This window comes from Melozone crissalis, unplaced genomic scaffold (genome assembly GCF_028551555.1).
Source record: "Melozone crissalis strain CALT ecotype California unplaced genomic scaffold, PUWL_Pcris_2 ptg000081l_1, whole genome shotgun sequence".
NCBI lineage: Eukaryota > Metazoa > Chordata > Aves > Passeriformes > Passerellidae > Melozone > Melozone crissalis.
In genome coordinates this window covers 2,971,889-2,989,782 of record NW_026535858.1, presented here as the reverse complement: position 1 = coordinate 2,989,782, position 17,894 = coordinate 2,971,889, and the positions used below count along the sequence as shown (strand labels likewise).

The window sequence follows — 17,894 nt, the reverse complement described above, 5'->3', positions numbered from 1 at the left end:
GACTCCACATCAAATGGAAGAAATTAAACTACATCTTCTGTATGACTAAAAATGAAATATTCTGTGCGCTTCTTTGTATGTCTTTATAAAGTCTGTTACTCTTGTAAAAATATTACCCATATATTAACCAAACTTTGAGTTTGATCAGTGAATATACAGATATAGCAAAATAGCAAGGTGTTTGGCTAGTTACAGCCATGGGTTACTTTGCCACCCTGCTGGATTTCACAAGCAATCCCTTTCCATCTCTTCTGCATCCCCAAAGAACACATTTAACCACAAACTAAACTTCATCTGATGAAAAGGCTCCTTGGATCGATGCATTGTTCATCACTAACTTATTCATCACCCCTAAATTCAGGATAGAACATTTCCCATTCATTTGTTCTTCTCCACCAGGGCAGCTCTCTAAGCTGCCAGAGCAGTATTTCTGCAAGTCTGCTTTCTGCAGCACAGCCTGGGGTGTGAGCAGGCTGTTGGCTGTGCCCAGCCTACCTTGATCACTGTGACCAGGAACCTCTTCTCATCCTCCTCGTGCATGGCGCCGCTGATGGAGCCGATGGCCCAGCACAGCGTGTTCAGGTTCTTCCAGGACCACTCTGTCCCATTCACCTGATTGTGGAGCTTCTCAGTCATAATTCTTTCTGTGTCTGCATAGTCCAGATGTGTGAGATAAACTGAAAGAGATCAACGTGGAACCTTTGAAAGCAGCAGCCTGGAGCTCGACTCCATAAGCACTTCCATAAAAACCCACTGAAACTCTCCTCAGGTAAAAGTGTCCTGTTTCCTTCCTGAAGTCATTACAGCACAAGGTAATAACTGAGGCAGAAATTTGTTCAAATTATTTTAAAGATAAATTCTCAATGAAATTTATTGTCTAAGTTCTAAGGGACCTCAGCAAAAGATCACATACAGGTGATATGAAAAGTCTAAATCAATGCATGCCTCACCCGATACCAAGGCAAATTTCTATCAAAAGGCATCTGTATTGATGGCCTGTAGGAATATGGGATTGGCTGCCTATGGGGGACATTATACAATGTGTCATCCCACACATTTTCTGCAGATCTGTATTTTACTGCTGGTTGCAATAAGCCACGATTAAAGTGGAGCTGGCGCTCCTGAACAGGTCTAGGTGGAAGATTCAGGTACCACAACTCAGTCACTTGCATCAGCCCCTAATAGGATTAGTGTCTCCAATATAAAACTCTAAATCCCAGCAAGTCAAGAGCAATTTATGGCCAGGTTCAGAAATAGATTTTTACTGTACCACAGAACACTTCCACCACATTCTCCTCCCCTTTCTTTTTCCTACTCTTATAGGTAACACAACATAAGCAATACAAACCTGACCTGCATATTCATAGAAATAATCCTGTATTTGGCAAAACAACTTAGACTCAGGATATATAGTAAAATGTTTCACAAAACAAAAATGGTTTTCACATTCCACATACAGATGTATTAAAACAATTAATTTAACACTGGCTATACCAATATCCCCAGCAGACAGGTGAGAATAAAAATGCTCACTACACCACATACACTCTGCATGTCACAAGCTTTCCAACACATACATTCCTAGTGCATCAACCTCATGCTCAACACTCAGTGTTCCCATCTGCACTTGAGAAAATAAATTTAACATTGAATGTCTAATGTCCTGAATATCTGACAACTCTCTCCCTTTGCTCCCTTAAGTTATGATTTGGACTTTCAATATTGTTTCCTGCCTCAAAAGTCTCATTATCACTGCAATACCTAAGGACAAAATTAGGTAGTGAACTACTACTCCATCAGGTTACAATGCCTCAAACAGGAAACTTCAGAGCAGGCACTGCCTCCTCCCCCTTGCAGCCTGTGTAGTACTCCTTGCTGATAACCATTCACCCACACAATACTTGAGATGCTGAGATAACACCCTGCAGCACTCTGAGGCAGCTGCACAATCCCAGAGCACACACCTGCAGCCAGTTCACTTACCCAAGGTTTCTCTCATGTTTTTATACAAGTTGATGGAATCCGTGTCCTTCATGAACTCCCGAACCACCTCCCCCTGGTCATTCTCCACCACCAGGACTTCCTCAGGCTTGGCCATGCGGCTCACCATGAGCAATCGAACCTGGGGAAGTACAAACTCCATCAAACTGCAACCACCACCCCTCTCCCAGCTGCACCAGTGTCCCCAGAGCCCTCTGCCCAGCAGCCTCAGCCACAGACAGGTTATAGCCACCTGTACAGAAATGGCAGCTAACAAATGGCAGCTTCTTCCAGTGAGGACAGAGCTGCTGACTTCTCTCTCTTCAATGAACAGAGGAGTATTTAAAGAAACCTCAGCCTATGTAATATTTACACTTGCCATAGGTTCAAAATGCCTATGTCATATTAGGGGTCTTTTAAGGACCACTTTTCTCAAACACACGGGTTTTCCTCCAACTTTAACATCCCAAGCCTCTTTCTGTTTACAAAAACTGCTTAATACAGATTTATGTTAAAATTAAGCATCCAAAAAAGCTGAAATATCACATTAATTATCTTCTTATATACTGGTGTCATCTTAAAGTATTTTCACATTGATTCTATAACTCGAGTTGAATCAACTACCAATTATCTCATCAACTATCTTTATATAAGGCAAATTTTCTTATGTTCCTCTGTACACAAAGTGAAATCTCTACTTCACCAAGAGAAGCTGGAGCTCCAGAGTGCCCTCCCTTGGCCATGGGTTACCTTGGACAGCACAGGCAGATAGAGCTGTCTCCTTGGAGGGACATCGAAGTGCTGGCTCCCCGAGAGCAGCGGCGACGCCGACGTGGAGAACGGGCTCTCCCTGTAGAGCTCAGCAGCTAAATGGTTCCAATACTCCAGACAAATCTTGAAAATTTCAGTTTCTTCAACTTCTGATACCAGCAACATGTAATGAAGAGCCTGGAAAAGAGTGGTTTGAACACCCAGTTAGTGAGTGTGTCTGCAAATCAAAGCACATGGCTTCAGGGTCAGTTATCCAAATCCTGCCCAAACACCAAATTAATCTGGGAGTTTGGAACAAGAGGCATTAACACTGCAATGACATCACTGACAGGTCAGAGTTGGGACTGGCAGAACAACTCCTAACCAAGGACTCTCATCTCTTATTGTTATTTTCAAAGTGTGTGTTGTGTTTTTAAATCTGAAATAGCCTAAAGACATCTTAGAAATGCCATCACCAAACCAGCCTGTTTGGAAATTATCAAACCCGCAGCCTCTGGAGCTCTGCAAGGCATTTTCAGAACCTCAAAAAAGCCTCACCAGCTGCTGCCCAGTGATTGCTATTCTCAAGACTATTGCTGCTACTTTGTTCTGGATCCTTTGACCCTGGCATGCTGCTCCTTTGCCTTCAGAGAAGTGATCTACCAGAACATTTTCAACTTCTTTCCTGACAGAACAGCCAGAGCAGGCTGAGCAGGGAAAGCCACTGATGCAATTCTGACAAGCTCAGATAGCAACCAGAGAAATTACAACTACACAGACAAACCTCTTTTGCCTAAGCTTATTATGCAGTCCCTGGTGAAAGATATCAAAGCAATTGCCCATTAGTGAACAAACAGAATGAAATTATAAAATCTGAAGATATTTTCATAGATTAAACACTCCAACATTAGGCACTTTGAAAGGTAAAGACCTGATACAGCATCTCCACCTACAGTGTCAAAAGAGGGACTCAGGACAGCCATACATTGGTCTTTACACAGCAATTTCTCTAGGTAATATCACTCAAAATAACTGATGTAGAATCCTTGGCTGGTCTGCAGAGATCCAGTGAATCCATGGAATTATTTCAACTGCTACATTGAAAGTGCAGGAATTAACAGGTTAGAATGACACACAGCTTTTTAAAGTAAACCTGTAGTTAGGTTCTATTACACCAGAGCTTACAAAGGTTTAATTTGCAACCATCTTAGGCAGGCACAAGAACTTTGTTAAACATTTCAAGACTGAAAGTCTTCAGAATCCAGTTTGTAAATGTCTTTTTACACAGGTCTTCCTAGTACAGCCTCAGTGTAAGCAGAAACTTGATCCTTGAGCTGTGTTCCCCTGCAAATTCAGGAATTATCTGGAACTGTTACCAGCTGCTGAGTCCATCCTCTAAATGAGCTACAACAATTTGATATTCGCAGCCAATTTTAATAATATGCCTTTTTTTGTAGAGGGCTACCTCCAGGAGATATTGAGAACAGACTGGAGTTCAGATGGACACACTGGATAACAGCTAATCAACCTGCAAAATGCACTTTTCCCACCCAATATACCTGGTCTCCAGGTTTAAAATTTGGGGTGTTGATTTTCTCCCCCTGTCTCAGAGCAGTTCCTCAGCCTACAACCTCCACACCTGCACAGGGTTTGATTCTGCACACAGAAAATGGTGCTTCAAGGGGATGTGGAGCAGCCTCCATTGCCTTGGAGTGGAGCAGTAGCAAAGAAGTCACCAGAGAACAGCTCAGTCCCAGCAAAACTGGTACTCACAATTGAAACAGCACAACTGGAAACCCTAATCTTGGGATTAGGGGTTTACCCTACTCTACCCCTCAGTGCTTCAGCCTTTCCCATCCTTCATTCTTATCTCCATCTCCAATATTTGCCACAATCCCAGTGGCTTTACTGTCACAGTCACCTCGTAGGGCTCTGCCTCTGCCACACACAGACTTTACTGCACCGAATGTCTCATCCTTGAGCACTACTTAAAGCTTTTCAGCTGGGAAATGGCAAACTGGGCAGGAAACTCCACCAGGCTGGAGGCACTGGCCTGGAGCACGTGCTGGTCCCTAGAGAGCAGCTCTGGGTGCTCAGTGACAACAGGCTGATGAATCCATAGCAACACATCACCGTCATGTGAGAGGTAAACAGAACATGTAAACCCATGGAAAAACAATATATATTCATTTACTGTGAAGCACTATTTGACACTTCCATGCAGGAACAAGTAAGAAGAGGTTGAGAGAGAGTGAAGTTTTCAGACATTGCACTGGTAAAGGATCACTGAAAAGAGAATGCCATTGAAGCATACTAGGAAACAAACCTTTTGAGAGGGTTTTGTATTTCTGTTTTTTTCCTCTTCCCAACTTTAATTACAATGACCTACAAAATTCCATTCCTTTAATAAATTCCACAACCTTTGAGCATGAGAACACCTGCTACATTTCTGAAGCAGATAAACCAAGCTCCTTACCTCCATTAGTGTTTCCCTCAGATTTAACCTTTTCTCTATAAGTAGACCATGCTCCTTGAGGAACGTGCAGAGGAACAAACTGAGATTCTGAATGAAGTTCTGTTCATCATCTTTTCCATTGGAGTATGCAAGTCGGATATTGGTATTTAAAGGAAGCATCTAATAAAATAAAATTAAAATAAATCATCAAGAATTTCCTGTTTTATACACAAAAGCTACTTTGTATTAAAAAGTGTGTTGCTGTTTGTTTTCTATGGAGAACCTTCAAGATGGACCAACACTGCCAAGAGAGGAAAAGACTGTTACAAAAAACCCCTTTACCCACCCACTTGTGACATAAATACACTGAGGAAGGGACTCATGTATAAACTGCTCAGAAGAGAATGATCAGATTATATAAATTTGATGTATGGTTTTAGTGGGAAATGTTTCTATCTGTTCCAAAAATTAACAAGAAACTTGCAAAAGTTAGGTCAGTTTAGGTCTTGAGACATACAGTTCACATTTCCCCATGAGACAGCCCAAGGGCTCAAAATATCTCTCAAATTAATCAAATCAATAGAGCAGAAATGCAACTGGATCAAGTTCAGAAAGACACTTGGCATCTTCTGATCAAGAACAAACACCACCAAAAACAATACTTTTCCTAGCAAGAGCTCTATAAGGAACATAAACCTGTCAACTTTCCACAGAAACGGATTTTGTGATATGAAATTCAAAGGGAGATTTCTGATAAACATTTACCTGTTTTAACTGCATCATGGTCAGTGTAAAAAGTGTTACAAACTGTTCTTCATACTGGCTTACACTGACACCTGCAATCTCTGTGAGGCACTTCAAAGAGACATTTCGAAACATGGGAACATTTAAGAACTGGTGAGGGAAGGAAAAAAAAGAGCATTACAGAAGTGTTGTACACCTTTTCTGCAACTTGTATTTAAATTTAAGAGCTGCAATTTTTAATTTTTTTGCAAAAAATACCTTGTATATTAGTGTGCTGATTAACTTGGTCTCAAATATATATCCCAGAGGAATCCAGTTCAGAAATCGTAGCAAAGTTTCCAAAGTTGCATGGACTAAGGGAGCGTTTTGGGAGTTTTCCTGTAAATGACAATTTGGAGTTTATGGCATTGTGACACTGTTAGGCACAAAGAGGGGAAGTTTGAAAACATCATTAAAGAAATGCGACTTACCATCACAAACTGACACAGCTGAAATATCTGAGAGAATTCATTGCACATGCTGAAAAAAAAAAAAATTGAAAACTAAGCATTTCCACATTTCATAAATCAAAATATCTATGCCCACAGGACAGGTCCTTAAGACCCAGGCCCATGGAGGCACTCTAAAGCCACCTGGTTTATCCCCACTTTCATGGTAATAATCCATATTTGAGGTAGCTTGAAGCCTGCAGCTAAATTCTAAGAAAAGAAGGAAATACAATCAATCAATGCTGAATGCTGTGTTAAAAGCATAGGAACCATCAGTCAACAGATGCTATTTGCAGCAAGGTACAAATCCCTGTGTGTACAAAATGAAGTTAGGGATCCCCTAGGAGCAGTGCTTCAAAGAAAAATCAGTAACCCTCTTGGGCTCAGAAATGGAATTACACAGTTGTAGGTGCTCACACAAAGGCTCCAAGTGAGAGCAACTCTTTAGCAGCCAGCACAAAGTCTACTCCGCTCATCAAGGTTTAAACAGATATACTTGCCTGTCTTTCAAATGCTTGGCTTTGACTTGAGTAATCTGGCCACTGGAGAAGTCAAACACTTCCTCACTGAGCAGTTTGAGGATGACCATGTTGTTCTGGCAGAGGCTCTCGCTGGTCCTGCTGGCGCCCACGATGTCGCTGATGAACGTGGGCCAGTGCTTGGGCCACTCCTGCTTCAGGATCTGCCAAGGGAGCAGCCCCACGTCACACACACAGCAAAGGCACAGGCTTCACTGAAAGGCTTAAACTGTTATGAGCTCTGCCTTACCTGAACAAGAATCATATTCAGTTTCCCAATGTACACTTTCTCTTTCTGGAAAAGAGCAGAGAGGAGTCAGGTTTTGCATAACGCTCCCCTCCCTCATCGTCCCCTGAGAACTCCTCACTTACTTCTACACACGTTGGGTCAGATGAGGTCTTGATAATTAGGCCAACAACGTATTTTTTAATACCTGCAGAAGAGGAAGGGATTTATTTTCAGCTATGCCAGATATCACAGATGTAGCAACAAGTATTTCTGAATTCAAATTCTTCATGGTTTTAAACCAGAAATACCTCTAACTAACAGGCCAGACAAACCTGAGTCAGTGAGCATCCTTCTTGTGTGCTACATGGGAAAATGCACCTTTATCAATCCTGACAGGATATTTTAGATGTACAAGATGGCTTCACACCAAAACCATTTCAATTAAGCAAAAGACCAAGGATTAGAGTGTCCTTGCAGTAACCTGTAAGCAAACCCCAAGAATAAACAGAACTCCCTAAGTGTGACTCCAGCTGTAATGCCAGCTTTGCTGAAGTGCATGGATAGCTCTGACACATCACCTGCACTGCAGGCAGAAGTTCAAAGCTGCTCCAGTCTACTCAGGTGATCCATTTTAAGAACAGGAATTCCTATGCACAGCATTTTAAAGTCAGAGCTTAGCAAAGCCTCTCCTGTGAAATTTTACAAGAACAGAAGTCAAACCTTCATTCACTAACACAGCACAATCTGATTGTGAACCACTGGGCTTTTATAGCACACATGGATGCTGTGAGTCCACCATCTCAGTAAATTCTGCTCTATTGCTTTTTCTTTTTTTTACCTTACACTGGCAATTGGACAAACAGGGGGACACAGTGTGTTACAGCTGTTCATTTTGTTGTGTTTCTTCTACTAATGTTTTTTAATTATTTTAGAGTTTTCAGCCCCACCATAAAACCAGAAAAACCCCAATCACTGTGGGGAAGTGACACTGCCCAAAGTTTCATTTTCCACTTAACCCTAACTCACTCCTAATGCCTAAATCCATGGGAACAATGATTTCCAAGTGCCAATATCCATTCTGTACAAAACCACCCAAATCCAGGAAAAGGCACGCTCAGAGGGCCTGGAGTCACGACCAGGTGAACATTCCAGGAGCTCAGCTCTGACACCACGCTTCAAACCAGGCAAGTGTTTTCTTGTCTTAAGGAAGTTTGAGAATTGCTGGGTGCTTTGCTATTCAAATTCATGAACCCAAAAATCTTGTTTCAATCATTTCTCCTCCAAGACAAGTCAGCCGACTCACGCAGACAACATGCATGTGTTGAAGGCTTCAGAAGTTGTCACTTTCAGAAGAATGACTTCTGCTGAAGACATAATCCACACCCTCTATTGTAACTTTCAAAACTTGTCTAAGACTTGACCAAATTTAGTAGGGTCTTTTTTTTTTCATTTCAGGCTTAAGCAAGAGGATTAGAAAGGACAATTTATTAATTGCATTCTCATGAAATCTGGAAAAACCAGATGCAGACTTTGAGCCATTAGGTACATACTAGACAGGAGCTGTTCTGCAGGTAGTTCCAATTGTGGAACTATTACTCATCATCATCAGTGGGATCAATCCCCAGTGCTCCAGGAGAATGGTCATTAATAAAGTATTCCTGTCAGGCACTGGGTGAGAGTAACCACCAAGCATCACAGGCCTGATGTTTCAAACCTAAAACAATCTCTGCTGAAGCATCACAGTAATTCACAAATGAGATATGAAAGCCCCCCCCAACAGTATGGAAATAGGTTTGCAGTGCCAGAAACTAAACTGCTATAACCATCTGCCAAACCACTTAGGGAAGCCTACTGTTGCAACTCTTTGCATTTCAAAAAGGAATTAAAAAGTTAATATTGCTTTTAGAGTTCCAACTCCAGAACCATGGCATTTTCCATCTTGCGGCATCAATGGCAATGTGCTGTTCACTAACAACTCCAATATTGTGCTGCCATTGATCTGGCCCTGAGACCAGCACAGGAGAGCAGCTACTCTGCTTCAGTTTCTTTATTTAAAATACTAAAATAAAAGTTAAAATGGTGACCACTGCTCAAAAGACAACTTAAAAAGTTTGCTGCCTTTCACATATTACTCTGCTGGCTCCCGAGATCATCCATCCAGTGAACAAAGTCATGTTCTTAATCCCCTAAAAGCAGCAGCTTTCCAATTCCCTAATGCTCCTTTTGGCACAGATGTCATTTTATACTTTTCCAACCTCAAGTGTTCTGGTTCCTGCTCCATATTTAATAGCTCATTTATTTATCATTCCATAGGAAAGAGAATTTGCAGCAGAACAAATATATGTCAAATTTACATTCTGACAAAAATCAGCCCAGAGGCTCATTACCATTTTCCATCAGAACATGTCCAAGAAACTGTTCAGGGGCAGTAATCCATGGGCTAAGCTAAAAGCAGTGTGTCTGGGTAACTCCAGAGGAAGTGGAATGTTAGAAAGGAGAGTACAGGACAAACACAAACCCCATAGCCACTGCCTAGAAGGTCTCCTTCCATCACAGGAGCAGCTGAGCAAGTCCTGAAGAGGCCAACACCACAAGTGCCAAGCTCAGCCCTGCACCGAGCCAAGCAGGAAGAGACAGACAGGGCAGGAAAACAGACCTTCCAATAAAGCAAAAACAGAAACCACACCAACCACAACACCCAGGACACACAAAATGCTCTTCAGAGATTATCTGACCTTGCAACTGCACTGATCTCAGACACCCAAAGGGAGCAGCCCCTGCTCCAGGCCTGGACCAGCCCCACTGCTGGAATTTTCTAGAAAGCAAAGACTGAGAAGTGCCTTTGTACAAAGTCCCATAAAAGGGATGACAGAGCAAGGGCATGAACTTGAGGCCTTGTAGAACATTCCTGGATATCCACCAGATACTGTCATTCTTCTGTGAAAGCTGCTCCTCGACAGAGAGGCAAACATCCATAAAACTGAACCCTTCCTGGAGGGAAAGTTGTTTTCCCAAGTGACCCAAGCCCTGCAATGCCTCCAGTGCAACTGGGACAGCGAGGAACGTCACGTTATGAGTAATCTCTGCAGACTGAACTTGAGGAAATATCCTCCAGTTTAACCTTTGGAAGTGCTCTAGGAAGCCATTGCCTCTGCTGCACTCTGTGTACCCTGAGCTCCTGCCACAGCCCAGCACAGCAGGTGAATAACCATGGACACAATCAGCAAACACACACCTGCAACAAACCCTGCTGTCCTCAGGCACACAGGCACAGCCTTCTGTGCAATCACAGCCAAGCCTTTAACAAGTGTCCAAAATTATTTAGCTGGTGCTGCAGATGCAAGCTCACCCTAATTTACTAGGATTAATAAAGTCTCTGCTTGTATTTAAGAATAATAGGCACAAATGAACCAGGTGGGCAACGTAACTCAGCAAATTAACATTATTTTGCAGTCAAAATTAGAATTTCAAATGCTAAAGCTGAGCTGTCCCCTCTGGGGAAGTTCGTATGCATACACACTTACACTGAAATGTTCAGTCCCAAAATGTAGTCAAAATACCATCTTATTGTTAGTGTTAAGAAACAATGCTTTCCCATACAGCCCCATAATCACCTTTACCCCTCAGTGGTGAACTGAATCAATCCATGATCAACAGAAAAGGAACAGACTTTGTCTTCACACACACACACAGAAGTAGCTCATCCCCTCTTCATCACAGAGAAGCAAAGAAACATCTTCCTCATGAAGCAGGCCAGGAATTTCCATTAAAATATCTCATCCCTGCACAGGAAAACCTTCTCTACAGCATCTTCCACTGCTTGAAAAGCTTCACACCCAACTCCAGGACCTTCCTGGAAAACAGAGCTGCATCCCTGAACACTTCACTTTTTCATTTCAGGATGAGCACAGTTGTACAAGCAATTTGTGTTCCACAATGAAGAAGTGCTTTATCCATTCCAGCTCCAAACACTCCAGACAAGCTCTCTCTGTTCAGGGAACACTATTTCATTTCACAGGGCAGGATTAATGAAACGTATCACTGCACTGGAGACCAAAAACCTTTCTTTCCAGGCAGGTTTTCACACTGCCACAGCAAATCCTTGGGAGACCACAGCACTTTAATCAAATGCCATCCTCTCTGAGCGTTATTAAACAATCAGCTCTAAAGGATATCAGAGTTTAAAGCAATTTAGTAGCACACCTCAGGAAGCTCAGAACTCAACCTGAGGATGATGGCCCAAGAGCCTGGCCAGCAGCCAGGTTCAGCACTGCCTGGGCTGTTCTGGAATCCATCACACCCCAGCCAGCGCCAGTGAAAACCACATGACATCATCGGTGTCCGTGCAAGAGCCACTCCAAGCACCCTCCCAGGACTGAATCCATCACCCAGACAAGGCTAACCATGGCTGGGGGCTATGACCAAACTTGTCTCAAGGCTGAACACGCTGCTCAGGCATCTGATTTCACTGAATTTTATCCCTTCTGTGCCTCAAACTCCACTTTTGTCTACAGAACCTACCAGTTCCCACTGCTAACTCCAAAAGCAAACCAAAAATCAAAAAACCAAAATGCCATCACATCAGTATTTTAGAATCATAAATTGATTGTTTTGCCTGATTTTGTTCCAGAATTATGGAAAGATAAAACTCACTCTTTGTAAGTGCTCACAAACACCACCACCTGAGGAACAGAAAGCTATTTTTCAAAACTTAAAAGCCAGCAGGGCCAGAAAATCTCAAACCCAAAAGCAATTTTAAAACAAAAGAAAAACTTCAGAACAGAGCTTCATGTCAAAAGAACACATCTGAAGAAAACATTTTCCTCCTTGCATTTGAAATTCAAGGCTGGAAGCTGAAACCCTCCAGCACACAGACAGAAGCAGTAACAAACCTCTGGCTAACCTCACAGCCCAACAAGTCATTCTGACCTACAACTTGCTAAAAACCAAAATAAAAAACCTGTAAGAAAGTTACACTTCATGCTCTGTAATTAGCAACATTGCTTTATTTCTACCAACAAGTTTCAGGGAAGTCATTTCAAAACCTTTTTTTATCCATTTAATTCAGATTTGCTCTTGACTTTAACTCTTAAGCACTGCTGTTGCTACTGTGGTTTCCTCATAAATGCATTTGGTTTCCTCTTCACCAACAGTAAGATCTGTCAGCTGTATTTACTACACAAACCAAGCAGGCATGCAGAAGACATGTTTTATAAATTATAAAGTAAAACTGATTTGAAACCTGCATGGTTTGCTTTGTCACTAAGCATTCCATTATACCCTGAGTTTCAGTTTCCTGCACACACATTCCACCAGTTACACTTCAAACAGGAAAATCCTGTCAACCACAGAATGGCTGGAGTCAAGGAAACCTCAATTTAACCAGCACTGCTATCTCCCAGGTAATCAAGCCACCTGAACGAGCTCTGGAGCAGCTCTTTTGTACCAGCCAGTCTCATCAGCCAAATAAGAAAAATTTAAAAAACAACTACCACAGACCAGATCAAACTGGATTAGAGATGAAACAGGTTCTCCCTCCTACACCACTGAGGCCAAGCTGGATAAAATGCCACGGTACAGAAAATACATTTGGTTCCTCTTCTACCACACAAGTGAAAGCCACTAACTCAGTTTCCCCAGAACAGGATAAAAGTCAATTTCACAATTTTAGTTTGCCTCTGTTAAAGGGAAAACGTTTTCAAAAGTGAACAAACAACACACCTTTGTTATTATAAAGGATTTTTTATTTCCTCTGGAGCTTTCATAGATATATAAGTCAGCAAAAGTAAGAAAAGGATACCTCAAGATGACTGCACACCTACAGACGGTAACTTTATTTTGCCTTGTAACAAAGCGTTATTGCATTTTCTTAGATGGCAGGACAAACCCAACAGCCCTGTCACTGCTGGGGATAAAATGACCCAAAGCACAGTCAGCAGCACCTCATCCCTCCACCAGTTTCTCAGCTCTCCTATGCATTAAGAGCATGAATTTTAAGTCTGAATTCCTGAATTACATCCTGCATTTGGCACCTGTTCAGTTCCAAGCTATCCACTTAGGTCCATCCTGTGACATCTGTTCTACATCTCCCTCCACCACTGGGCAATACTCCTGACTCCTTTTCCTCCTGCTCTGCTCCCACAGCCAAAACCGTAGGACAACAACTTCAAAACGCTGAAACCAAGTGCTCACAGTCAGGGATGTAACAAAACCTGACTGAGCTGAGACACTCCAGTAATGAATGAAAAGCACAAAGAACAGTTAACTTTAGCTAACTAAGGTGCTCTTTTAGTTTCTCAAAAGGGCACAGCTGTGTCTGAGCCTGAGCTGAAGCTGTTCCCTAGAAACCTCCAACAGCAGCATGAATGAAACTTCACTTTCAGTTTTACTTTCAAAGGCAGCTACCCTTTGCCAACCCATAGTTGGAAGGGAAGAGGGAAAGTTGAGAAGAGGAACAAGCACAAAAATGTAAAAGTCTCTCTCTGTGCATTTGTTTTCATCAGCACTCCAAATTCTGGTTTAATTAATACAGTTTCAGAAGCTAAGCACTGGCAGTAAAAATTTAAAGCATGTCTCAGCATGGTTAATAAAAGCTCTCAGTAGAACACAGGAATATGGAACTTTTCATTAGTTCCAAGACCAGCTTTTAGAAAAAAGCCAAGTATAGAAGAGTGACAGCATTTAACATCAAGAATTTGAAGAGGTTGTACTTAATGTTTTGAAGTCCAAGTTGTGATGATGACAGGCAGCCATGTGAAAAGCACAAACCCTGCACCACAGGGGTACCCCCATTTACTGCAGCCAATGTCTAAAGTCAGCAACACTGCAAGCTACAGGGGAGGGAAAACCCATAAACTAAACACAGAATTGATTTACAGACTTGCAGCTTCTTGCATTGATGGGAAACTGGGGCTTACCCTACCCTGCACCAATTACAGCAATCTGCCTGTTACACACTTCATTAATTAAACCCAACTGCACAGCACCTTCCTGTCTAATGAGTGGCCATCAACAGGTGAGACAGTCCATTCACTCAGTGTTTCCATTTAAAAATCATTGGAACTGCACACAATTTCCAAATAATAACACAAACCTACACAAGGTAACAAGTGGGCCACAGAGACTGCTTGAGGCTGCACACAAAGCTTCCAGAGGGTGAGGAAAACAAAACCTCCTGTGCCAAGGACAGGGAATGAAAATCTCTACCCCAATGCCAGTGGCTCACCTCATATGTTTCAAAACTATCAGTGACACCTTTTCCACAAAGCTGCAGAATTTCAGCTGCTCACCAACCCACTGAGATCACTATCACAAAAGTGAAAGATGTGGTTTATCATTCAAGATACCATAACACATGACAGAATGTTACTTAGAGACTGACAGTGTGAATCTCAGTTAATACACAAAGTTCTGAGGAAAAGACAAAAGTCCCTCCCTACCTTCGCACTGGTTCCTTGGAAGAATCTTCCATCTTGTTTTTATCACATTTTCCAAGATTTGCAGTCCATAATACTGAAATTGGAGAAGAACAAAATGTGAGTACATTACTGTAGGACTGACTAACTTGCAGGACTCTCATTCAATCAGACATTCACACTTAACATCTAAGACTTCAAGATTCTTAAACTAACATTTTATTAAATATATGTCTAGTCACCCATTTACTGAGGTTTCATGCATTGTATTTTCTTGTTTTATTCTTGGCTATACTAAGTCCTGCTGTTTGATCATGCTCACACCAGGAGGGGGGAAAAGCAATAATGAAAAGCCCTCTGGCAGACAATTTTGGCTATCTGGAAAAGCAGCAGCCAGATGTGAATTTGTATCACAAATGACTGCTCCTAAGTTTGAGTATTAACACAACCAGGCTCCTAAAATATTTAGCAGCTTGGATGGTGGCTCAAGCTTCCTACTGTTCCTCTAAGAGCTGCAAAAAAAAAAATCTTGTCTTAGCATCACATGTCCTGACACTGGCACTTGCTAGAGAAATTCTCTGCCAAACTTCACTGGTGTGTTACTTTAGGAACAGCAAGACAACCCAGAGGTTTATTTAATTTCAATCCCCACCCCAATATGGCAGCTATTTCTAATATTTAAAGATGAACTTTTGTGCTCAGTCAAAGAACAATAAAAACGTGAATAAGCTCTTGGAAATCATTTTACCTTTCAGGAATTCCTTCCTATGTTCTTACCCAAACCATTAACGTTGCAAATGGCCATTCCCTCTGCCCATTTGTCCCTACTGCCAACTCACAGTAACAGGGAAAGTAGTTTGTCATGGTACAACCAAAAAAACTTTAATATGTAAAACCCCATTAGCATGAATAGACAGGAGAGAAAAGGGGATGAGGAGTTTTGCATTTACTTTATCTACTGTGGATTAGGAAGAAAAAAAAAATAAAAAATCAATGCCTGAAAGGTAAACTCAAGTTTTCACAGTTCCAAGTTTGGCTGAGAATAAGAGTTCCTCTTTAAACTGGTTAGTTGTTACACAAAGTAGGATCATTAGCATTTCCACCAAAGGGATCATCCAGACTTCAGTTTAATTAAAAATACACAATGTAGACTGTCCCAAGCTACACTGTACTGAAAGAGCAGTTTTGCTGTTCTCATCTTAACATAACCTACATCCCTCTGCTTCCCTATCTGATCCCAGTCCCAGGAGATCTCAGGCGCACATCCTGCAGCTGCAAAATATTCTGTCCCCTTCCAAAACCCTGGGCACCAAGAGAATCAATCACGGAAAGTAGGAAGGGTATTTTTATTGCCTCCATGGTCAGCAGCATAAGCTTATCTACTAGATTTTAACCTGAAAATTTGATTTGATTACTTGACATAAAAGCTAAATGAAATCAAGGGGATTTACATGTAGGAAAATGTGCAAAAATATTCTTAAGCAAAATGCTCCACAGGAATTGATTCCAGCCACTGCTGAAAATTTACAGACACCATCTGCAAGTGATCCAGGCTCATGATACAAAACATACTTACAAAAGCTCCTAACAATGTTGACAGTATGAATTTTTCCATCAGACACTGCTAAACTTTCCTAAAGCACATCTAAACTCTAGCGAAATTTCTATGTTCTACAGGCACATACATTAATTTTTCAGGTATCAACTAACTAGAAATGCTCATCTTCTCCCAAACTTTTTTCCACAAGTGAACTTACTTAGCTTTTACACCAGAATAGCAAGTCTACTTTCATTATACAAATACTAGATGACCAAATGAAACTTAAATGAAAAACCTATCACCTGACTAAGGACAGACCTCATCTTCAATGGGTTTTGCCCTCACTGAGAATTTCCTGGAGTCAAAGAAAAGGACAGACACCTCTAGCAATCTGCCACACCTATCCCTCATTACCTGCTGAAACATCTCATTCGGGTTCATGGACCTTCAGCTGTTCATGCTGCAAAGGTTTCCACTCCTTTTGTGCTTCAGTTCTGCCCTCTGCAGTACCTTGTTCCCTTCCTCCTCAGTCCCAAAAATCTCCTTTTCCCTGACACTCACAGGTGACACTGAACAGCAGCAGCAGCAAAATCCCTGTGTACAACCCTCACCTGCACATCCTTCTGCCCCACCCCACTGCAGCCCCAACATCCTGCAGGGGGGGCTTTGGGGTCCTTACTTTGTTTCATTTATTTGATGGTTCTAATTACTACAATTTATCTGACTAATGAGCAACACCAATCCCAAAAAAGTCACTGATACCAATTACAAGTCCTGCCTTGTAATCAACTACTTCAACAGCACATGTGAACACATCTCATCTCTGTGTAACACAGGAGCTTTTCAAAAACTAATTTGCTCTTGGTTTGCTAATTGACTACCACTAGTAGTTATGAAGATGAGGGACAGGCAACAGCAAAAGACTCAAAAAAAAAAAGCATGGAATGATCCCTGTGGTAGAAATTTCTATGGCACCCTTATTACTCATTTTATGCACCGAATCCCTTTCCCTCCCACCTCCCAAGAAACAAAAACAATTGATGAACAGAATTCAGTTAAAGGGAATCAAAAGGGTAGACCTTGTGGAGGCCTGCCGTCAAAGCCTAGCTGTGTCAGTTGCACAGGAAGACACCCCTTTTCTTCCTATTACAAGCAATCAACATAATGGAACATTATGATTAATATCAGGTAGTGTTAACAGCTTTAATTAAAGAAAAAATATGATTGCATAAAAGCCAAATGTCATAGTGCATAAATTTAGCACCAAATCATTTGCAATTTATGTAAATTGAAGAATTCTTTACCTGTTGCTTTCTTTCTGTTCCTCTAATCATCTCATTTTTCACAAGACAAATTTGAGTTTTTAAAAATACTGTTGATAAATCAACTTAAACATTAGTAATGTCTGTCAGTATAAAAAGCAAAGTTTACCAGGCAAGCAAACAGGCAAACACTGTTACTTAAAGGTGCTTAAAGGTATTACTTTGAGGAAGTTCTTTAAACTGCTTTCCCCTCAACTTCAGAGAGCAATGAAAAAAAAAATATGAACTGCTTCATGAATACCACATGATTTCAGAAACCATCCAAACACAATTTTTTCTGTTTGAACACAGTATGTATCCAGCAGAAAAACATGCATGTCAGTTATTTGAGATAATAATCATCAAGCTTAAGACAGTGAAAACACATTTTGCTCATCTTTTTGGCTCAAACTTCACAAGTCTTAGGTACAGCATTTCAAATTGCAGAAAAAGCCCTGAGTGCTGCCCATTTTA

General features: G+C 41.4%; 1 protein-coding gene across 1 annotated transcript in view; it reads right to left on the bottom strand.

Annotated features, from left to right (window-relative positions):
- The window catches only part of XPO1 (exportin 1), a 33,982-nt gene that overhangs the window by 7,997 nt on the left and 8,091 nt on the right, over positions 1 to 17,894 (bottom strand). Inside the window, exons 4-14 of the mRNA XM_054290201.1 lie at positions 14,604 to 14,676; positions 7,308 to 7,369; positions 7,186 to 7,230; positions 6,918 to 7,099; positions 6,400 to 6,448; positions 6,188 to 6,307; positions 5,951 to 6,079; positions 5,207 to 5,365; positions 2,731 to 2,928; positions 1,984 to 2,122; positions 496 to 677 (exon numbers count right to left, since the gene is read on the bottom strand). Of these exons, the coding sequence (XP_054146176.1) occupies positions 496 to 677; positions 1,984 to 2,122; positions 2,731 to 2,928; positions 5,207 to 5,365; positions 5,951 to 6,079; positions 6,188 to 6,307; positions 6,400 to 6,448; positions 6,918 to 7,099; positions 7,186 to 7,230; positions 7,308 to 7,369; positions 14,604 to 14,676 (1,338 nt within the window). The remainder of the gene's footprint in view (positions 1 to 495; positions 678 to 1,983; positions 2,123 to 2,730; positions 2,929 to 5,206; positions 5,366 to 5,950; positions 6,080 to 6,187; positions 6,308 to 6,399; positions 6,449 to 6,917; positions 7,100 to 7,185; positions 7,231 to 7,307; positions 7,370 to 14,603; positions 14,677 to 17,894) is intronic.